This window comes from Microtus oregoni, unplaced genomic scaffold, assembly GCF_018167655.1.
Source record: "Microtus oregoni isolate MIOR12 unplaced genomic scaffold, Mior012 000040F_ref0000088, whole genome shotgun sequence".
In the NCBI taxonomy this organism is placed as follows: Eukaryota; Metazoa; Chordata; class Mammalia; order Rodentia; family Cricetidae; genus Microtus; species Microtus oregoni.
The window spans coordinates 13,460,438-13,482,993 of NW_024543207.1; the positions used below are offsets into that span (position 1 = coordinate 13,460,438).

Below are 22,556 nucleotides of genomic sequence, written 5' to 3' on the forward strand. Positions count from 1 at the left end.
GACACAGGCAACTTGCCAGTGGTCACCCCTCAAGAAAAACGGACTGTCTCTCCCTCAACAACTATTCACTGTCGTCATCTAGGGCTGGGGCCTCAGGAGGGTCTCCCTCTCCATGCTGGAAATTTTGACTGGCTTGATCTTGTGTAGGTAGCTACAGTTGCTGTGAGTTATATAAGTAACAACCATGTCATGTCCAGAGACAAGCATTTTAAAGCACTAGTTCTTATCTTCCAGCTTTAAAAACTAGGCAAAATGAAACTGGGTAGAGATTCGTAGTTAGGTGAAGTTTGTTGAATGAAGTCGTTACTTGATATTTTGCTTGGTAACAGCCAGGTTTAAAGGTTTGTTCCAGGATATCTTAGAATACTCACATCAAAATGTCATGTTCCTTGCTTAAGAGGGGTGTGTAGAAGTCAAGGTTGCTAAACGAGGAGGTATTGGAACCATAAACTGATGTTCACAGTCCATGAACATGTTAGAGTCTTAATAAATAAACCAAAGGACTTGAAAAGGCTTGGCAACTGTGATCAACTGTCAAAGTCTATTATTCATGGAGCTTTCCTCCAAGGAGTAAAAGAACTGCTTCTCTGTGTGCTTTACATGGCTGCACAAAACCTATGGCAGTGTTTCATATTGTGTGAGATTTGTCTTGTTTTATTTCTGAGAAAGGTCTAACCTAGCTGAAGGGGGTGTAGATCTGAAATGAAGTCCATGACAGTGGTTTGTTAGAAATGATGAGAAGGAAAGATGACTGGCAAGCCCAGATTCACATCATATGAAGGAAATGATGGGACTGGAGGCTGCTGGTGGCTTTGGGAGCTGTTTGCTCCATGCTGGAAAGTTAATGCAGTTTCGGTCTATTCCCCAGCTCCAGTTGGTTCTCTTGTCCTTGGTGCTTTCTTCTCAGGATGCCCAGCTGGGGCTAGTGCGGGGTTTGTTGCTGTCTTAGTTACTTTTTCTGTTGTATTGGCAAAATAACACACCAAAAGCTCCTTGAGGGAGAAAGGGCTTACGTGGCTTACAGTTCGAGGTCAGAGAAGCAGGGCTGGAGGTAGCTGCTCCTGTAGCTTACACAGATCAGAAGCGAAGAGGAATGGATGCTTGCGTTCACCTCCCATTCTTCACTTTTATAGAGTGCAGGGTTCAAGCCCCGGGAATAGAACCACACCCTCCAGACAGGTTTGCCTACCTCAGCTGATTCTACAACTCACATTGACAATTGAGATTAACCACTTCAGTGGCTAGAGTGTCAGTTGGAGGCTAACCTGCGCCTTTGCTGATCTTCCCCACGAACTCTCAAGTGCTAGATAAAGACCCGTGACTGCCATCTTCGTTCTGATTGTTGTTAGGACCTCTGTGTGAATGGCGCGCAGACGCTCCATTTTAAAAGCTCCCTGGTGGAGGAAGCAGTCAATGAGTTAATAAACATGTTACTGGACGTGGCTGTCCCTCCTGAAGAAGCAAGAGAAAAAGTCTCTCGCGAGAATGTCGGTTCTAATGGTGACTCTTCAGGTGAGGGGGGGGTAATGTGATAATATAAGCATCTGGTTTTATTTTTAGAATATTCATGGAAAACTAAAACTAAATTTTCTACACAGCAATCAATTTCAAAGTTCTAGAAACATCGCTCCAATTTTATACTGATATTTATAAATCGGAAATTACAATTTTGCCCAAATGACAATGATTTAGTTGCTTCTTCTGATTGTTTTGTGTTAAACTGGGAATGTGATTTGTGTGAAGGAGGACCCTGGCATTTGACTCTTTTGCAATTCCTGTAAGGTTTGGTATTATATTTCCCTTGGGCATAGGGTAGGGTAGAAATGAGTTAGAATTCCTCCTCAAGCCTATACAAATTAAAGCAAATCATTTGCTACAGAAAGGAGGGGGAGGATGTGATTTCCCAAGATTTTTTCGGGCTATTGTTGAGAGAGAACACACCAGAACACATGTTTGAGGCCCAGTATAACTTTTAACCTATAGTCCTTGATCTGTTATTGGCTATTTTCCCATATTGAGCTGATTTCTCCTGGGCCACCTTATGCCTCGATTTCTCCCTCCTATTCTTCAGTGACCTTATTTTCTCAGATGCAGGACGTTTAACTGAAATTGAGCTTGCATGTAATTTATCTTAGTTTTCTCCCTGTAATTTAATAGATTTCTCTCTTTCTCTCAGGAAAAAGAGAAGGGTATCCTGAGGTTTTGGAATCTTCCTTTAATGCTGGGGCTTGTCCTCTGCCTTTGACAGCAAACACAAGAAAGAAAAAAGAAAGTGAGACATTAGAGGAAGCCCGTGAGCTGCTCTCCCATTTTAACCATCAAAACATTGATGCTCTTTTGAAAGTGACAAGGAATACTCTCGAGGGCATTCGTCGGCGCATTCATTTCTCACATATGATTAACTTCCGGGGTATGATCTTGCACAATTTTCCTATTGGTTCACCAGGTAGAAGCCTTACATGTGTGTGTGTGTACATTTCTGTTAAATTTCAACAATCTGAAAAACTGCAACGTTCATTGTGCACCTCCTGATAAGTTTAAGCAGCATGAATTTTGTTCATCCCCACAAATTCTGTGCTGTGAATAAAAATCTAATTTAAGAATGGTAAAAAGGGAAGCAGTAATTAATTGAGACAAAAATAATAGAATAGTGAAATCTTATTTTGTAATTTGTAATTAAAGTGAAGCATAACATTGGACTGAAAGTGGATGCAGAGAAAAGTTTTTGAAAAAATGTTTTTGGAGATGACTTTCATGTACTTCAGAATGGAGGACAGGGTTTTCCTTAGACACAGGGCTGTTAAAAGGATTTACCAAATATTGGCTCATATATTACAACAGTAAACTACAGTTATTGCACAACTTTGTGGATTGTAGGTATTTTTAGCTATATAAAATCATGTGTGATTTATCCACACATGCTCAAACACATGCATCTCTGTTTAAATACTTAAACTTATATGCAGCTTTAACCAAGCTCCATTATTATAACTAATGGGTTACATTTAACTTTTTTCCCACACATGACAACTGTCCCAAGTTTTCAAATTTATTCTTTGTGGAAGGTGTTTTATTTGAATTCCCAAAAATTGCTTGTTCTAACTTTTACTTATTGTTGTCTGTTCTTTATTTCTTGTTTGCTTCCTGTGCATAAACTCATTGTTGGCCGGCTACTTGCCACTATCGTTTAAAAAATCTTAGGTAAGACTTTGTATTTAATCCCAACTCTACACCAAATGATTCCTTTTATGTAGATGTACCAGCAAGCTACAACCAGCAGAATGCCTTGGGGTCCACTGAATTGCTATTATACTGAGCCAAACCAGATCTTCAAATATTCATGCACTCATTTGACAAATACTTGTCTGATTACATGCATATTATGTATGTTTTGGTGTTTTTTGGAGGGGTTCATTTTCAATTAAAAATGGTATATTAACTCAGACAGTAGCAATGGATCTAAGACGAAGCAGAACCATCTTCCTATTTTTCGGGCAAACATCACCCTGGCCATTCCCAACATTGCTATGAGTCCTGCCCTGGAAGACATACAGCAGACACTGAACAAGGCTGTGGAGTGCATCATCAGTGTGCCCAAGGGGGTTAGACAGTGGAGCATCGAGCTGCTGTCCATGGTGGGTAGAGTATTAAAAAGTTACTTCCTTTGTTGAGGCTGCTCTTTTTAAAGATGGGGCAAAGTTGAAAAGCATCCTTTTGCATTCTAGAGAAAGATGCATGAAAGGAAAATGGCTGCTCTGAAGATCACTGAAGACAGTGATTCTGATGCTGAGGTGGAGGGAAGTGAACTGCAAGGTAAAGATGTGTTAAAAAATTTTAAAAATTGAAAGAAGTGTGTGTGTCTGTCTGTGTGAGTGTTTCTCTATGTGTATATGTGTATTTACATACAGGTGCCCATGGAGGTCAAAAAAGGGAGCTGGAGTTGCAGGCATTTGTGAGGCACCTGATGCAGAGCTGGTAGCTGATCTGGGATTCTCTGCAAGAGCAGCAAGTGCTCTTAATTACTGAGCCCTTCTCCCCAACTTTGTTTTAAAACAAAGTCATTACAAGTTAAATGTTTATACTATAATAATAGATTTATAATATCTCCTATGCCGTGTGTGGTTTTCAAATCGTGTTCAGTCAGAGTTTTAATCTTTGAGCCATTTTGAGTTGAAAGCCATGCAGGATCGCATACACATACGTTAATGTCACACATTTGTTTCTGTGGCACCTATCACATCCACTGGTGCATGCACAAGTGACATTTGGTCTGACCTAGTAATGGCTGAAGACAGGACATGTTTTAATTTCACACTTTGCTAAGATGCTGGTTATCCTCACAATGAATATTTCCTGACATGTTATAGTTGCTTTTGACCTATCATGAGTTTTGTTTTGTTAACACATTCCGAGTGTTGCTGTGCTTCCTGCAGTTTTCATTTGTAGTCTGGAAAATTGGGGCGCATCAGTCAGCCAAGTTGCTAATGATATCAGATGTCATCTTTAGTCCTCATATTCCTTTTAAATCAACACCACAGTTAGTAGACCCAGTAGAATTTCATTGCTATTGCTTTCCCCTGAGATTATAAATTGACTAACCATGAGGAAGAAACTGAAGCCATTACCTTATTGAAAAAGCACACACGAGGAAGGCAGTGACAGATGAACATATTTTCCCATAACTTACTTATATATGTACTCTATCTATCTATCTATCTATCTATCTATCTATCTATCTATCTATCTCCTATTTATCTATTATTTACTAACTTAAGCTAAAAAGCATTTTCTGGAGTTGGACAGATGTCTCATCATTTAGGAATGTAGTGGCATTTCAAATGTGTTTTAATAAATAAAGCTTTCCTGAAGATCTGAGAGTAAAACAGTCCCACTGGTCTGTTGAATTATCTCAGGTTGAAAACAAAACCAGGCAATCATTATATTTTCCTTTATTATAAGGGGCAAACTTATGAAACAGGAACAAGAAGTCCAGCTCAGCTGTGTAGAGTGGAAACACACACACACACACACACACACACACACACACACACACACACAGAGAGAGAGAGAGAGAGAGAGAGAGAGAGAGAGAGAGAGAGAGAGAGAGAACTTTGGGCTACCCAGTTTTTCTCCTGGTACCTAGAAAGCCATGTCCTAACAGATCACGTCCTAACAGATCTTACCCTGCCTCAATCCTATATGGATTCCTTACCACCTGTATGGTTGTCACCTTTGTGGATGAACTTTCATTTCTCTTTCTCAAAAGGTTTATCTTTTTCAAAGTGAATCTTTATTAATTCTGATGATATCCATAGTGTTTTTCCTCCTATGGAAACAAAAACGAAACCCCTTACCCAATGTAGCACCTCTTCTGGTTTCCATTGTGAGGTCAACACTTCCTTGAAATACACCTATTGATTTATTTCAGTATTTTTTTTTATTATCCAATGTCTCTCTGCTGATGTTGTCCCTTTCTCATCAGCATTAAGAAACTTCAAGGTTGGGGCTGGAGAGGTGGCTCAGTGGTTAAGAGCACTGACTGCTCTTCCAGAGGTCCTGAGTTCAATTCCCAGCAACCACATGGTGGCTCATAGCCATCTATAATGAGACCTGGCGCCCCCTTCTGGTTTGCGGGCACACATGGAAGGAATGCTGTACACATAATAAATAAATAAATCTTTTTTTTAAAAAAAAGAAACTTCAAGGTTAATAAAACATTATGCAAGCCGGGCGGTGGTGGCGCACGCCTTTAATCCCAGCACTTGGGAGGCAGATACAGGCGGATCTCTGTGAGTTCGAGACCAGCCTGGTCTACAAGAGCTAGTTCCAGGACAGGAACCAAAAAAGCTACGGAGAAACCCTGTCTCGAAAAATAAAAAAAAAAAAAAAGCATTATGCAATCTATTTCTGGGAGTATTTTCCATCTCTTTCTGTTTGTTCAGCATATCCTTTTTAGTTTGATTTGACCTTTCTATAACTGCCTGACCTATAGGATTATTTGGTATACCTGTAATATGCTTTATATTATAATAAGCAAAAACTGTTTTATTTTCTTAGATACATATGCTGAACCATTGTCTGTCTTTATTTGTGCAGGAATACCCATCATGGCTATGACTTCTAGTAAATGCGTGATTACTGAATCAGCATTTACTGATCCCAAGGCAGTTGCCCTTTGAAAACCTGAATAAGTGCCTATGGCGTGGTGTACATATTTTAATTTTTCAAATTCCACAAAGTGGAACACACCCATCTGCCAGATTTCATTCCTTTGAGTAACCTTTGGGTTACTCCCTACAGGCAATGGTATTTGATTATAGAAATGACAAGTAGGACATCTATTTATAATCTCCTTAGCTTGTTGCCATATGGCCCCACCAGAGACAGACACTATAACTTTACCTGGTAAGCCACAGCCAAGTGGTGATACACAGATTAATAGAAATGGGTTAAATTAAGATGTAAGAGTTAGCCAATAAGCAGCTAGAGCTAATAGGCCAAGCAGTGATTTAATTAATACAGTTTCTGGGTGGTTATTTTGTAGTTGGGTAGCAAGAAACAAACAAGTGGCCTCCTACTACATTTTTGTGTACATTTGTGTACATGTGCATGCAGAGGTCAGAAGTTGATGTTTGATGCCTTCCTCAATTATACCTCTCTTGTGTTTTGAGACAGAGTCTCTCCTTGATCCTGGGGTTCATCAATCAGCTAAACTGCATGGTGAGAACGCTCCCGGACCTGTCTGTTTCTCTCCATCTCACCCAGTGTTCAGTTACACATGTTTGTTGTACACCCAGAGTCAAAATGGGTGCAGAAAATTCAAACTCAGGTCCTCATGCCTAAGAGGCAAGCATTTTACCAAGGGAGCCATCTTCCAAGTCCAAGGTTTTATGTGAAAATGTTTTAATTTCTCATGGGTGATACTGACAATTAGGATTATAGGACATACGATAACTCCGTGTTTGAAGTTGAGAGCTAAGTCTGGAAGCTATGAAATCGTTTTATTTTCCCATGGGCAATGCAGGGGACATTCATTGCTTTTCTCTTCATAGCCACTGAGAGTTAATTTTGCCTTTTCTGTACAGCCATTGTAATAGCTACAGAGTGGCATTTCATTGCAGCTTTAGTGTGAATTTCTTTTTTTTTCTTTTTTTTTGGGGGGGTTTTTGAGACAGGGTTTCTCTGTGGTTTTGGAGCCTGTCCTGGAACTAGCTCTTGTAGACCAGGCTGGTCTCGAACTCACAGCGATCCGCCTGCCTCTGCCTCCCAAGTGCCGGGATTAAAGGCGTGCGCCACCACCGCCCGGCTTTTAGTGTGAATTTCTGCAATGATAATGAAATAGTTTCTCATGTGTTTTCTGGCCATTTGTATATTTCTTTGGAGCAATATCTATTAATTTTCCAGGTTCTTAAGAATTCACGCACTTATTCCAATTTCTATAAGTTTTTACGTTCTACATAAAACCGTAAAAAATTCCAATTTTATTATAGATTTATTTTTAATTTCTTCTTGATATCTTTGAAAGAATAAGGTTAGAGTTTTAAGTTCTATTTAGCTGTACTTTCACTTTATATCTAAGAAACAGTGGCTTAGCATAATATTAGGAAGACATACTCTCTTCAAGTTGCATAGCTTAGCATTTATATTTTAGTCTGTGATTCATTTTTAGTGAGGTTGGAGTTTAAATCCATTATTTTCCATATGGGTGTATACTTGTACTGCCACTGTTAGTTAAGAAATCATTATTTTATAATTGAATTTTCTTGAGACCTTTGTTGAAACTCATTTAAATATGAGTACAAATCCCAGCCTTTGTTTCTGGGCTCTTGGTTTTACTCTGTTAATCTCAGTTCGTGCTTATCCTGCTGACACATTGCCTTTACTACTATAACTTTGAAGGAGGCTTTCAAAAAGTCATTTATTTATTCTTTTACCTTTTTATTCACATAGTCTTCTTTGTTCAAAGCTTCTTGTTATTCCATTCTAATGCAACCCTTTCTTCTTCCAAATAAGAAGTGCCCCCCTCTCCCTATTTCATGGCATTCCTTTTTTTGTGACCCATGGCATGTAATTCATGAGTTTGGGGGGCCACACTAGTTTGCTTGATTGGGGGTGATGAAGCAGGGCCACACCCCCTGCCCACCTGCTCTGTCTCTAGTTCCTTAGGAGGGGTAAATTCAGAGAGTGTGAGTCCTTTCCATTTTTTTCAAAACTCCCTTAAACTGGATCATTCATGCTTCTTTATGAGTTATAGGAACAGTTTGTTAGTTTCTATGAAAAATGCAGTTGCAATGTTTATGTAGGGGTATGCTGAATGTGTATGTCACTTGGTGGTATATTTCAATTTAGAAGAGTTTAAATTACACAAAGCTTGTTGTCTGATCACACAATAGGACTGATGCACTTGTGGTCTCACAGAAACTGTGGCAGCAAGCACAGGACTTGCATGGGTTCAAGCCAGACAATGGTGATGGCAAAGCGGACAGTGTCCCACCCCTACCCAAGATGATATTTGCAATTGATGCCTGATCCAGGAATGGGAAAATCAGTTTTCTCCAGTGAAGTATCACTGGGTGTATTAATCACACTGCAGGGCAGGTCCCATGCCCAGGAGTAGTTGGCCAACACAAAATGAACTTTCTTTTGTGTGTAGACTTTTTTTTTTGCACATTTTGTCTTACTAGTTTTATTTTAGCTTGCTTATTTTGATTCCTTTTTTTTGAAAGAGATTGAGAGAAAGAACAAAAAGTTGGATGGGTAGGGAGATGGGGTGAATTTGGGGGAAGATGGGGAAAGAAAGAAAAATACGAATAGTTAAATAGAAAAATAAGTAATAAAAAGAGGAACTCTAGGGATTGAAGTACAATTAAAAAGTTAGAAAATCAAATCAAATCAGAATGCTGAACCATAACACTTAAAAAGCAAAAACAAATCAGGCATGGTAGCACATGCCTTTAAACCCAGCATTTGGGAGGCAGAGGCAGAAGGATCTCTCAGTTTGAGGCTAATCTGGTCTACAAAGCAAGTTCCAGGATGAGCAGGACTGTTATACAGAGAAACTGTCTCAAAAAGTGAAACAAACAAACAAAAAACAAAAACAAAAAATGTAACGACAAAACAAAAAAATTATTTAAGCACTGGAAGAACATTGTACATTGACTCTTACCTCCATGAACTAATTCTGTAAAATCCCTTATTTCTTGAACCATAGGCCACAGTAGTGTCTAAGTGTCAGCTAAACACTGTGTGGAGATAAAAAAAAAACAACCTTACTGTTTTGAGCCCCTAAGTCTTCACTGTTTGCTTAGGGACTCTGTGCAGGAGAGCAGTAACACTACCCAAGCTTTACTGTATGACTACGATGGCCTCCATGCTAGCCAGAGATGAAGACTGGCAGAGGCAGAGCATTGCACAGCACACAGAATTTGTGTTGCCACTGAGGTCTCTGTTGCCACTGAGATCCAGCACTTCTTCTTGAAGAGACACATTTTGGATTGTCACAGACTTTGATTTACTTTCTTAGTACCCTAATAGCTAAGGTTGTCAATATTCTCAACTATTTTCATCACTTTTATGCAAATTTTTAGGATCTTTGTCATTACAGAAATGTGTGCATCTTTTTTGTTTCTCTTCTGTTTTAGAATCCCTGGAGATAGCATCTGTAAACTTGCCCATTCCTGTACAAACCCAGAATTACTATAAGAATATTTCTGACAACAAAGAGATTGTAAAATTAGTCTCTGTGCTCAGCACAATCATCAACTCCACCAAGAAGGTATGTGTCATGGGTTGTCAGAGGTCCTGGACTGCCCCGAATGTGCTCCCATGAACTTTATCTATGCTCACCCTGCATGCAACCTGTGTTCACCCCTGGTAGCTTCCCTGATTGATGAGAAGCATCTTGTTTGTGTTCAGTGAATGAGTGTTCACCGAAGACCCTTTAATCTAAAATGCAATGGGAAAGAACCATGAACTCCCTGGTTCATATTCTGTTCTGTTGAATGTCTTTAACCCTCCCCTTTTTTGTTAACATGAATGAATGTAACTTCAGATTAAGGTGATATATACATATACATATACATACACACACACACACACACATATATATATATAATTGCCACATGGAATTCAGGTAAAAGTAAGTATTAAAATATTACTATCATCAACATGAACTTATACTGGTTGTCTGTAAAGCCAGTTTATTTATTTTTCCCAACCTGCTCCCTCCCCCCTCTCAATTTTCTTTTTGTATTAAGATAGATTTACCCTTGTAGCAAAAATATTTAAGATCTTGGAATCAGTTTTTGTTTAAAAAGATTATGAACTCATTTATTAAAGCCCCTTGACTCTCAGGTGTTTCTCAGGGCTGAGCGAGTAGCTGTACATGTTTTCTGTGGTTGTTTTGCTAGAAGGAGCTGCATTTGTTGGACATTACCAGAAAATCTGCTGTTGCTACAACAAGATGAAGAAATGTTGTTAGGTTGTGTTTAATGTATTCCCCTGGGAACGGCAAGTCTTTGCCTTTATGCATATTTAATCTTTTGCTCTTAGTATTTTGAAGCTCCTGGGTTTAACTTCCCTCTAGGGACAGCGTTCACATATTCAACAATTATTTATCTAGTGCTTAGTTTACCAGGCTCTGTACCAAAGGACAGAGAAAAGTGTAGCTTATGAAAATAAGCAATTAGATATACTTTCAGAAATTATAGAGAATGCATAGAAATAAATCAGCACTTGTGTTAGATACTTCCCTCTGTTCTGAGGAGGTATCTATCCCACAACAACACCTTAAGAAAGGAAGGGTTCACTTCAGCTCACAACCCAAGAGTGCTATCCATCACAGTGAAGGCGTGGTAGCAACACCTGAGGCTGCTGGGCACGGGGGAATCTGTAGTCAGGAGGGAGCGAGAGATGAATGCTGGTGCTCACTTGCTTTTCCCTTCCTCCATTGTCATTCCGTCCAGGACTCACAGTCCATAGGACGGTGACCCCTACGTCAGGGCAGGTATTCTCTCCTCAGTCAAACCTTGTGTGTCTTCCAGTAGATTCGAAATCCAATCAAATTGACAGTAAAAGCTAATCGTCACAGCGGAAGAGTTTAATGCTTCCTTTGAAAATATCCAGCCACTATCATGGCAATCTAAGGATGGAGCACAGTAGTTTTAATGACCTAGGGCTAGCAACAAAAAACATATGTGATATTTCCTTTAACTATGGGAAAAAACCACAAAGTCGTCTTTAATATAGTAGTAAGTCTAACCAATGAGGATTCTTGAAGGACACCTGAGCAGGGAATGATCTGCAGAATTTCCTCTTGGGCTTCCTAATGGCACAACTTGGCTGCTTCTTTTTGATCTAAGGTCAATCTCTAGTAAGAGGCTCCTGTCCCCAAGGGCCAACAAGAATTTCCTTTCCTTCCAGGTTTAACACAGTTCTTTCTTCTCCCTTTAGACTAGAGATGGAAACTTTTAGCTCTGAGTTACTGTTAATGTTATTGTATATAGCTTACTTCTATGGCATTTCCATTTCATCCCAGATCATTAACTGAACATATTCATAGCCGTGAGGTCACCGTCAACGTCGAGCCAGTCCTCAGTCGTATCATGATGTCATTTCTGCACAAATCTATTATTTCTGTTTTAGGAAGTTATCACATCCATGGATCGCTTCAAACGCTACAATCACATTTGGCAGAAGGAGAAAGAAGAAACCATTAAGGCATTTATTGAACAAAACCCTTTGCTTTCTGAATTTGAGTCCAGGATTCTTTATTTCCAAAGTCTGGAGCAGGAAATTATTGCCGAGCCCGAATACATTAGCGTGGGTTCCATCGCTCTGTACACAGGTGGGTTAATTGTCTTTCGGACAATCATGTAAATCCAGTAGCCTTTGCTCTGTCTCTTTACCTAGATAAGGATTCCAGAGAGTTCTAGCTTTCTTAAAGAAAACTTTCCTTTTACAGGTTTCAAGATTTAAGACCAATTTGTAAATTTGTTTATAATTCCCTTCCGCATAATTATTAATTCTGGTCTATCTTAACACTTTGCTGCTTAACTTGAAAATACAGGGGAGTTTAGAGAAAGGAGTTGTGTCTGTTATAGTTAGAATTAGGATTTAGCTTTTATAAGTAACAATAACAGACATTTGAAGCTTATCTCACACATGCACATATGTATGTGTGTAAAGATTTTAAAATGTTATTTGAATTGTAAAAAATAAGATTTATAAGATGAGTGAGATATAATGGAGAACATTTCTTTGTACGTAGCATTTGTCTACATAATGCATGCGTGGGCCTGCATGGAGGTCAGAGGAGGACATTGGGTAGGCTGTGGGACTCATCTCCATCCTGTTCCCCTGAGATAGGGTTTCTCCCTGGACCCGGAACTTGACGGGTTTCAGCATCACTGATAGCACAGCGAGTGCTCTTGCCGACTGAGCTTACCCCAGCTTGGAAACCATTTTTAACTCTACTTTTGCACTGCTTGAAACACACGGTATTGACTGAGAGTCAACAGTGCTCTGAGTCTTTTTCCATTGAATCAAGCTTTTCAGACTGACCTGTGGGCATTTTGCTTCTACTACAGCTGACTTGAAGTTTTCCCTGACTGCTGAGACGAAAGCCTGGATGGTTGTCATTGGCCGTCACTGCAACAAAAAGTACAGGGCTGAGATGGAAAACATTTTTGCAGTTGTTGAGGAATTTCAAAAGAAGCTGAACCGGCCAATCAAAGACTTGGATGATATTCGGATCGCCATGGCAGCCCTGAAAGAAATCAGGGAGCAGCAGATTTCCACTGACTTCCAAGTGGGACCCATTGAGGTAGATGGGCAGCTTGTCTGTTAGAGAAACATTATCAGCAGGAGTGTTAACTGGGTCTGTGTTTGAAGGAGAAATGGGCATTAAAGCTAAAAGTAGCAATTTCAACACTAAGGCTGCCCTTCATGGGGAACCCAAGTTTATGTTTCTGGACCAATGATTTATGGATGAATGATTCTGGGGAAAGGGGAGTGCTGGAAGCAGGAAGAAACAATGAGAGAAAAGCTAAGTGAGGCTGGAGTCTCAGCTGTAGACCATCTTCAGCCTGATGCCAAAGGGACCCTTTGGAACAAATTGTGTCACACTGTTACATCCTCCTGGAGGCCTGAGATACTTACTTTTCTTTGTGACTCTGAGTCAGTGGGTCATTGACCATAATCTCTTCATGATGGGGCTCTCATCCATCCAGTGCCATTTTCTAGAAGAGGAAGCAGGTCTTCCTAAAGTCAACACCCAATCAGTCTGATAACACCCAGGCAGCATGTTCTCATTCCACCATGATTGAAGCTCTGCTTGACACAAAGAAAGGGGCCAAGCAAGTCATATAATTAGTATTATATTGCTGTGTCCCTGTGTATGTGTGTGTGTGTGTGTGCGTGTGTGTGTGCAGTTTGCATGTCTATACATGTGTGTAACTGCCCATGTGGATGCAGGTGGAAGCCTGTCTTTGATGTCCAAACACCTTCCTCAGTCATGTTTCCACCCTGTTTTTTGAGTTATGGTCTCTCACTGAACCTTAAGCACCCCACTTCAGCTAGACTGCGGAGTCAGCGTGAATCTTATATTCGCTTATCTCAGCCCCCAGCACTGGGGCTGCAGACAGATACCACTATACCTGGATCTTACGTGGGTGCTGGGGATCCCAACTGAGGTGCTCATGCTGGCATGGTGAGCACTTTGCCTCCCTGCCTGCACCTCTGCTTTGGTTTTACTATATACTGCACTTATTCCCCCCCCCCCCCCGAAAAACCTGTCTAAAAATGGTCACTGCATTTATTGTTTTAAATGTATTAATGTAGCTGTGATGATAGAATTCCAGATTTAAGGGGCTGGAGATAAGTCTCAGTGGTTAAGAGTTCTCACTACTCAGAGGACCCACGATCCATTCCCACCAGCACCAACATGACAGCACATGCCCCCTAGTACCTCTAGGTCTAGAGGATCCACTGCCACCTTCTGGTTTCCTTGGGTATTGCACGTAAACTCAGGCAGGCCAACTTTCACACACATAAAAATAAAAATAAGCTGGGCATTGGTGGCACACTTCTTTAATTCCACTCCCAAAATATATAAAGAACTCAAGAAACTAGACATTAAATTCTAAATAACCCAATTAAAAAATGGGGTACTGAACTAAACAGAGAATTCTCAACAGAAGAAGTTCAAATGGCCAAAAGATACTTAAGGTCATGTTTAACCTCCTTAGTAATCAGGGAAATGCAAATCAAAACAACTTTGAGATATCATCTTACATCTGTCAGAATGGCTAAATTCTACTCTGCCCTATCAACAGGCTGAGGCAGTTTCTTTAATAATCAATGGTATTCACAGGATACAGAGGGGAATCCCACATCAAACGCCAACTTTGTTCATCTGAATTTTAATATTTTATCCTATACTATTAGTTCTTATGTTCACAGTTAGTATTTACACTATTTCCATCCCTCCAACTCCTCAGTGTTTCCCCTCTCAAAGTGATAACCTTTTCCAAAATTATTGTCTCTCTCTATATGTATACACATCTCTGCTGATAGTCTACTAAGTCCATTTGGAATTTTTTATGTTTATGAGCAATTGGGATTATATGACCTGTCATATTAATATTTAAGTTCAAATATTTCCATTCTGACAGAAAAGTCGTGACTCAAGCTTTGATTTAAATATACGTTCTTGTGTCTGATCATCAGATATTCCTAAGAACAAAGGAAGCTAAGAATGAATTAAAACTGTGCCTTATTTTGATATCCCAACTTAACAGTTAAGTTTTATATGTTTTCATTCACTTGATATAATGTTATAGTGTTCAGAAACAATTTTGGGGCCTGTGTAAAAATATCTGTTATTTGTGTCATGTTTTACAGTTTTGAATATATATATGATGTTTTTAGATAGTTCCAGACATTCTGGGAAGTAGCTGGAGTCTCTTCATTTCACAGGTGAGAGAGAGAACTGGATCTGACTGGTTCCTTTGCTCACTTAGGTCCTTAAAGTTCATGAATAGGATAAATATTGTCCTTAGGGTGACTTCTCCATCATGCTGGTCCCCCATTCTTGGCTCCAGCCTCTGTCTATGTAAGGATTTATGCATTTGACTGCCAGAAATTTAGTTTTCTTTCTTGTGTATAGGAATCTTATGCCCTGCTTAACAAGTATGGGCTTCTGGTAGCCAAGGAAGAGATGGACAAAGTTGATACTCTGCGCTACACTTGGGAGAAGCTGCTGGCCCGGGCCAGTGACCTTCAGAATGAGCTAGTCACCCTGCAGCCCAGTTTCCGAAAAGAGCTGATTGGTGTGGTAGAAGTATTCCTCCAAGACTGTCAGCAGTTTTACCTGGACTACGATTTGGTACGACTTTGACATTTTCTCTGTGAGAATTTAGAGAGAATGAACAGGATACATAAAATATACTTGTTTAAAATTGTGTGTTAAATTCCACAATATTTTCTAGGAATAGTAATTTTATATTTATATGGGCAAGCATAATTCTCTTTTTGAATTTCTCCTCTTAAAAGTTAATTTAGAATATAATTTCATCATGAAAAGATGATTAAAAAGTTCTGAAGTTGTTCAGTTGCTTCCCGGGATACAGTATGACCCTACCTCAAACTAGAATAAAAACCAGGATGGCTTCTAAGTTTGTACAGAATAATACTATTAGAACACACACCTGATTCTCCCTTTCCAAAGGCACATTAATGCTTCAAGCTCCCAGCCTGTGTAGAAGTTGTCCCTTGTACTGAACACATGCATAGTGGGAGACAAGGCAGGTGGAGCCTTATTCCCCAGTATCCATCTTTTCATCGTGTATATGGTTTTAATGCAAAAACTTGCAGGGCAAATGTGTTGTGTGAGGAGACCCATTTATTATAACATGCAACAGAAAGGAAGTATGAAGTACGGGACCAGTTCTGAACCTATTAAGTACTGGCGCTCTACACTGCCAAGCCTGTAAAGGTAGGAAGCTGGGTCTCTGTACTCACTTCACAGTCAAGGAAATGTAAGAGCCAGCTCATTTAAGGTGAACTAATATGGAAACACCGAACCAGACCATGGAGATTATGTTTCATTTCCCATGTCGCTGGCAGAGTGAGCTAATGGCTTAAAGCCTTCATTCCAAACCAGAACTGCAACCAATGCTTCCTTGCTGGTACGGCCTGAGAAGTGAATGATAAATAGTTAAAAATCTTCAAGTTTTCTTAACCTCTGGAAACATTGAAATTTCCTTGGCTTTATTAGACTAGGAACATCTTCTGAAGTAGATTCCATTCAGGGTCCTTTTTGGAAATAAACTAACAAAAACCAACTTCCTATCATGTAGACATCATGATACTATTATCATGAAACTCTGATATTTGAGTATTTTGATCTCATGACATTTTGTGTATTGATGCTTCATTTTGTTTAATGTTTTATGTTTCATCTGCATCAGAATGGTCCTATGGCGAGTGGCTTGAAGCCCCAGGAAGCCAGTGACAGGCTTGTTATGTTTCAGGTAACCTTTTCATTTCTACAAACTTGCTAGGCAATGAATATCTTGTCGTATTTTAAGCACACATAAAGAATAAAAATTCTGTTGCATGACTGAGGAGGTACTTACATTATAAAGTAATAAATTATAAAAATATGATTTGCTGTGGTTACACTTAGAATTTTTAGATAAATAATTATCTCATTGATGACGTTACTTACATGTGCCCCCTACTTGTGCCCCTTGTTTGTTTTATCCTCTGTTAGCCTGTGTGTAAATCTTTCTGATAGAGTTCATCACTTGTGTTTGTGTGTTTTTCTTTTTATCAGAATCAGTTTGATAACATATATCGTAAGTATATCACCTACACCGGAGGAGAGGAACTTTTTGGTTTGCCAGTTACTCCGTATCCTCAGCTTCTTGAGATAAAGAAGCAGCTAAATCTTCTCCAGAAAATATACAGCCTGTACAACAGCGTCATAGACACCGTGAATAGTTACCAGGACAGCCTGTGGTCGGAAGTGAATATTGAAAAAATCAACAACGAGCTCTTAGAATTCCAAAGCAGGTCAGAGATCAAACATCTTGCGTTTGCAGAGCCATTGGTATCTTGATTTAATGCCTGTATAGGGGGGAGAGGGCTTCTGTGCCCCCGCAGGTGTTTCAGGAGCATGCCAGTCCTGCAGCCCCACCGTCACCTGTTGGTGTCATCTGTGTGTCAAGCTCTCTTATTCCTTTCCCTGTGTGTGCACAATGAACAGAGCCCCTCCTTCAGAGCTGACTGCATGCTACCAGGGTCTTTCCTGTAGCGGGAAGAGAGTCTGTTTGTTTGTGTTACACTTAGGAATACTTGAAGTTTGTGGTAGGTAGGTTCCTGAATAAAAACAAGTGTCACACTTCCTTTCTGGCATTGTTTGGGAGCCAGTCCCAAGGAAAGTGGAGGCTACTGGCTATGTGTGCGCCAACAGCCGGAGACTTGATGCTGTGCTGTGTGTTTGGAGAGTTCTCAATTTCATGTCGGTAAAGTGGAAGTGAATTGAAAGATACTTTTTTTTTTTGTCATCACAGTGTGCAATTAATTCTTTCTTTTTTTTATTTTTATTTTTTTTATTGCGAAAAGAAGAAAAAAAACATAACCAAAAAACAAGTTTCCACCTCCTCCCAGCCTCCCATTTCCCTTCCCCTTCTCCCACCCCTCTCCCCCTCCTCCCACCCCTCTCCCCCTCCCCCCACTCCTCTCCCCCCCCCTCCCTCTCCAGTCCACAGAGCAGTCCGGGCTCCCCGCCCTGTGGCAAGTCCTAGGTCCTCCCCCCTCCGTCCATATCTAGGAAGGTGAACATCCAAACTGGCTAGGCTCCCACAAAGCCAGCACATTAAGTAGGATCAAAACCCCCTGCCATTGTCCTTGGCGTCTCATCAGCCCTCATTGTTCGCCATGTTCAGAGAGTCCGGTTCTATCCCATGCTTTCTCGGTCACAGTCCAGCTGGCCTTGGTGAGCTCCCCGTAGATCAGCTCCACTGTCTCAGTGGGTGGATGCACGCCTCGTGGTCCCGAATTCCTTGCTCATGTTCTCCCTCCTTCTGCTCCTCCTTGGGACCTTGGGAGCTCAGTCCAGTGCTCCTGTGTGGGTCTCTGTCTCTATCTCTATCCATCACCAGATGAAGGTTCTATGATGATATGCAAGATATTCGTCAGTATTGCTCTAGGATACTTCCTTTAACAATAATACATCCATTTAGGCAATTGTCATGTAAGATTGAAAAAAAAATCTCTGATTTAGAGGAAGATTTTTATCTGTACTATGTGCCAGTATAAAGCTTATGAGTCATGAAATTTCAAAATGAGATAGTGCTTGAGGAGATTATTTTAGATGGAAATGTTAGCAGGCCATTTTTCATTGTTTATGACTGGGTTTTGAATAATTCAGTGGCCTTTCCTGTTGGTTTCTCCCACAGGTGTCGGAAGCTGCCCCGGGCCCTAAAGGATTGGCAGGCCTTTCTGGATTTGAAGAAGACCATTGATGATTTTAGCGAGTGTTGCCCACTGTTGGAGTACATGGCCAGTAAAGCCATGATGGAGAGACACTGGCAGAGGATAACTGCCCTCACAGGGCACAGTCTGGATGTGGGCAATGAAACCTTTAAGTTAAGAAATATTATGGAGGCTCCTCTTCTGAAATACAAAGAGGAAATAGAGGTACAGTCGACGGAGAGTAGAGGAATGCTTTCCTGGCATCCATCCGCCAATTCCTCGCTTACTGAATGCCTATTATGGGAAAAAGGTCTATGGTGAAAATATAGAGATGTAGTCTTGCTTTTGTAGATTGGTGAATAACGAGTGTAATTAGTTATTCAAATGAAGCTATAGTTATAAACTGTTGCAAATTGCACCAGAAGGAAAGTATGCTGCTCGTTTCAGGAAAGCCTGTGACAAATGGCTTGTATTATCTGGGTGCAAGTCTGTCTGGGTGAAAGGAACGTGGTTGTATTCTGGAGACTAGAGGGTGTGAAGGTGCAGGGAAAACCATTCTAGGCAGAGAGAACACCATTTGTGAAGTGTCTGAAGTGTGTTAGAAGAACCAGAAGTCGGCTCGGTGGCCATCTGGTGTGGGTGAGGAGGGAAGGGAGAAGGCTGAAGCCAACCAGAGAAGTGGAGTGTGTTAAACACATCATTGGTTTTGATCTCCAGAGCTGTGTGCAGCCACCTGGGCATTGTGTTTTCATGGGGGATGATCAAGCATTGCATTCGGTAAAGTTCAAACTGATAGTTGTATGCAGAGAGAGGAGGACAAGAAGAAAATGATGGGAAACCTACTGGGAGATTAGAAGAAAACATAAAGGAAGAGGGAATGGTTTGTTGACTAGAGTGGGGGTCATGGAGCTGGAGAGCAGGGAGGAGGGAGCGGTTTGCTCACGGAGAGCAGAGGTCATGAAGCTGAAGACTGAAGGGAAGATCCATGGAATTCGTAGGGAGTAAAATAGGACAGAATTTGTTGAAGGTAGAGGACGATTGGAAAAAGCAAGATGGGACAGTGATGAGCTGTGGGTTTCTTTTTGAGAGGGCTGCATGGGTCACAGGTCTGCATTCTTATCACAGACACAGGCAGCTTTGTCAGAAGTCATACTGGATGACTGGTACAATGGCCAAGCTTGAAATTTGGGCAGGGTCATGGGTTATGTTTGTGCGAGAATCAAGGGGGCAAATAGATGTGGGTTTTGACTAGAGATATGAAGGATACTGAATACGTGGACAGAGATGAACTCGCGAGAAAAGGAATACAGCTAGAGGGAATGAGATGAAGACAGGGCTCAGCGGTGAGTCTGGGAGATGAAGAAGCTGCAAAGCAGGCTGGGGATGTGGCTGGAGAGGAGCAAAGAACTCAGAGTTTTACCGATTCTCTCCTTTCCCACTGCATTTCTTGTACTGAGAGGAAAACCAGAGGCAGAAAAATCTTAAGTCTATGATTATATTTTAAAATGTAAAATGATATTGAATCTTTTTTTTGCTGTTTATTTTTCTGACATGGATGGAAAATTTTAGAAATTAAGGTTCTATTTGCATATAACTTAACCCTCTCCCTCTACTTACGTGTACACAGTCACACCATTTATGACATTGTATTTGATATTTGGAAACATGCTTTAAACACATGTGAAATAGCTAAAAGGGGCTCTTCTGGGCTTAGACTATTAATAAGATGTGTAGCTTTCCTGGAATAAATGAGCGCTTCCTACGTCGCTAGGACATCTGCATCGGCGCAGTGAAGGAGAGAGACATTGAACAAAAGCTGAAACAAGTGATCAGTGAGTGGGACAACAAAACGTTGACATTCAGCAGCTTCAAGACCCGTGGAGAACTCCTCCTGAGGGGAGACAGCACCTCGGAGGTCATCGCCAGCATGGAGGACAGCTTGATGCTGCTGGGCTCTCTCCTGAGCAACAGGTAGGGAAGCCGTTTTCCTTGTTTTCGAGACGTACAAAGGCAGTGGTTTTGTTCCATTGTTCCCTGTGGGGCCTGTCTGAGGCACCAATTGGACAGAGTGGCTCCTGCAATTAGCCCCTTGGATGGCACTGGATGTTGTGTCTTTGCTCTTGATGTGCCTCCCTGCACAGCTGACAGGCAACAATTTGCACACCCCAGTGGGAATGCTCTTCTGGGTCCTAGAATTGCTCTGCCTGCAAACCCTTCTGATCAAAATCCTTTCTGATCTAGAAGCATTTAGTTGTGTGCGTACTTTACTGATGACAGATCAAGACGGCATGAAGAACAGCACAGACAGAAACGAGGCTGACATTTCTGTTTGACCATTTGTTTGTAGCAGTAAAACAAGCCCGTGTTGACATTGAAACCATAGGCTTGTATTTCTCAATGAACTAACTTCTCTTTACTTTTCCCCAAATAGTTTACTGTACACTAAAACCTCAAAGATAGGATAATTGTATGAGTATCACTGGGATATGAATGTATTGTGCCTTTCTGGGTTTAAAATATCACCTCATATGTACATCTAAAAATACTTTTTTTGAGACAAGGTCTTGATATGTAGTCCAGGGTGGCCTTGAACTTGTGGTTTTCTTGTCTCTGCTTTCTGAGCACTAGAATTTCAGGCATTTACCTTCTGTAAATCAATAATTTAATTATTTAATATTTAATGTTATTTCAGTAAAATTCTTGTTAGTTTCATTTATTTACATACCTGAGTGAGTGATATGGACTATAAAATTTAGTCTTTGGACCCTTGATAGTGTTGTTGGGATGTTCGGTACTTGGTGAGTTCTTAATAAACTCAGGCCCTATACACTGTAACTAGAATGAATAATGGTGATTTGAACGATAGCACATGCAGAGACACAGGACAAGCATGCATAAATATTAAGTAAATGATCAGATCTGTGTTAGGGATGCAGGAGTATTTATTCTTTTAACCAATGTTGTATACACTTCAGAGTTGTGTGAGAAACATTTATTCAATTATATGTTTATTGGCTGTTTATTATAGGCCTGGTAGCTGTATATTATGGATTCCACAACAGCATAAGGTTTAACATACTTGTATGTACACATTGGAATGGCTGGCCACAGGAGGGTGGCAAATTAGGAAGCAACATGAGAGAAGGAGGCTAAAGAGAGTCCAGAAATTATCATAGCTGAAGCTTACATTAGTTATCCATTTCCAACGACAGTCCTGGAGTTGCCACCCGTGGATGCCAATTCATGCCTCCTGTGCAATAGGCATGGAAACTCAGCAGAGAGAACGTTACATTCCTGGATATCACAGCAATGACTTAAATTATCTTTCTCTGGAATCTGGGCGGAGTTACCTCAAGCCTGATTTCTTCCTTAGATTATCAGTCTCTTGTTGCTATTCACTCAGGATCAAAGCAGTAAAATCCAAACTAGAAATATTCAGTAGCGTCCGGTTTACTGTGCTATGATGGCAGCACACAAAAAAAAAGTTAAAAAAAATACAAGTTGAAAACTGATTGTTTTTAACACAAAAAAATGTGTTTCTTATTGTAGGTACAACATGCCATTCAAAGCTCAGATTCAAAAATGGATTCAATGCCTTTCTAACTCAACAGACATCATTGAGAACTGGATGACGGTTCAAAACTTGTGGGTTTATCTAGAGGCTGTCTTCGTGGGAGGAGACATTGCCAAGCAGTTGCCCAAGGTTTTGGACTTTTTTTTTTTTATGATTCCATCAAGTTATCCAATTTGAGAAACATCTAAGACTGGTAACTCTTTAAAGAAAGTAGTAATATTGTAGCCTCCACCGAATCTTTGATTTTGGGTAACTTAGCTTTCCTTTCTGATGTTACTATTTTTCAAAGGAAGTGAGGAATTGTGGGAAAGACAGAATGATAATTAGAGAATAAAAATGTCATAAAACTATAATGTCTGATAGGAAATGGAGGATTAAAAAACCCAGAGAATAAATTTCTGTGTCATTGCTATGGTCTTCAGATAATTTGAAGGGGGAGTTCGGAACAGTGTAAATTTATGGCATAGTTATCTTGACAATGGTAGGATAATTTGTTCTTTTA

General features: G+C 40.4%; 1 protein-coding gene across 1 annotated transcript in view; it reads left to right on the forward strand.

Moving 5' to 3' along the window:
• The window catches only part of Dnah5 (dynein axonemal heavy chain 5), a 221,755-nt gene that overhangs the window by 36,248 nt on the left and 162,951 nt on the right, over positions 1–22,556 (forward strand). Inside the window, exons 18-30 of the mRNA XM_041632097.1 lie at positions 1,350–1,512; positions 2,177–2,410; positions 3,445–3,635; positions 3,726–3,813; positions 9,642–9,775; positions 11,644–11,845; positions 12,588–12,823; positions 15,167–15,385; positions 16,470–16,532; positions 16,838–17,076; positions 18,465–18,705; positions 20,252–20,451; positions 22,030–22,183. Of these exons, the coding sequence (XP_041488031.1) occupies positions 1,350–1,512; positions 2,177–2,410; positions 3,445–3,635; positions 3,726–3,813; positions 9,642–9,775; positions 11,644–11,845; positions 12,588–12,823; positions 15,167–15,385; positions 16,470–16,532; positions 16,838–17,076; positions 18,465–18,705; positions 20,252–20,451; positions 22,030–22,183 (2,364 nt within the window). The remainder of the gene's footprint in view (positions 1–1,349; positions 1,513–2,176; positions 2,411–3,444; positions 3,636–3,725; positions 3,814–9,641; positions 9,776–11,643; positions 11,846–12,587; positions 12,824–15,166; positions 15,386–16,469; positions 16,533–16,837; positions 17,077–18,464; positions 18,706–20,251; positions 20,452–22,029; positions 22,184–22,556) is intronic.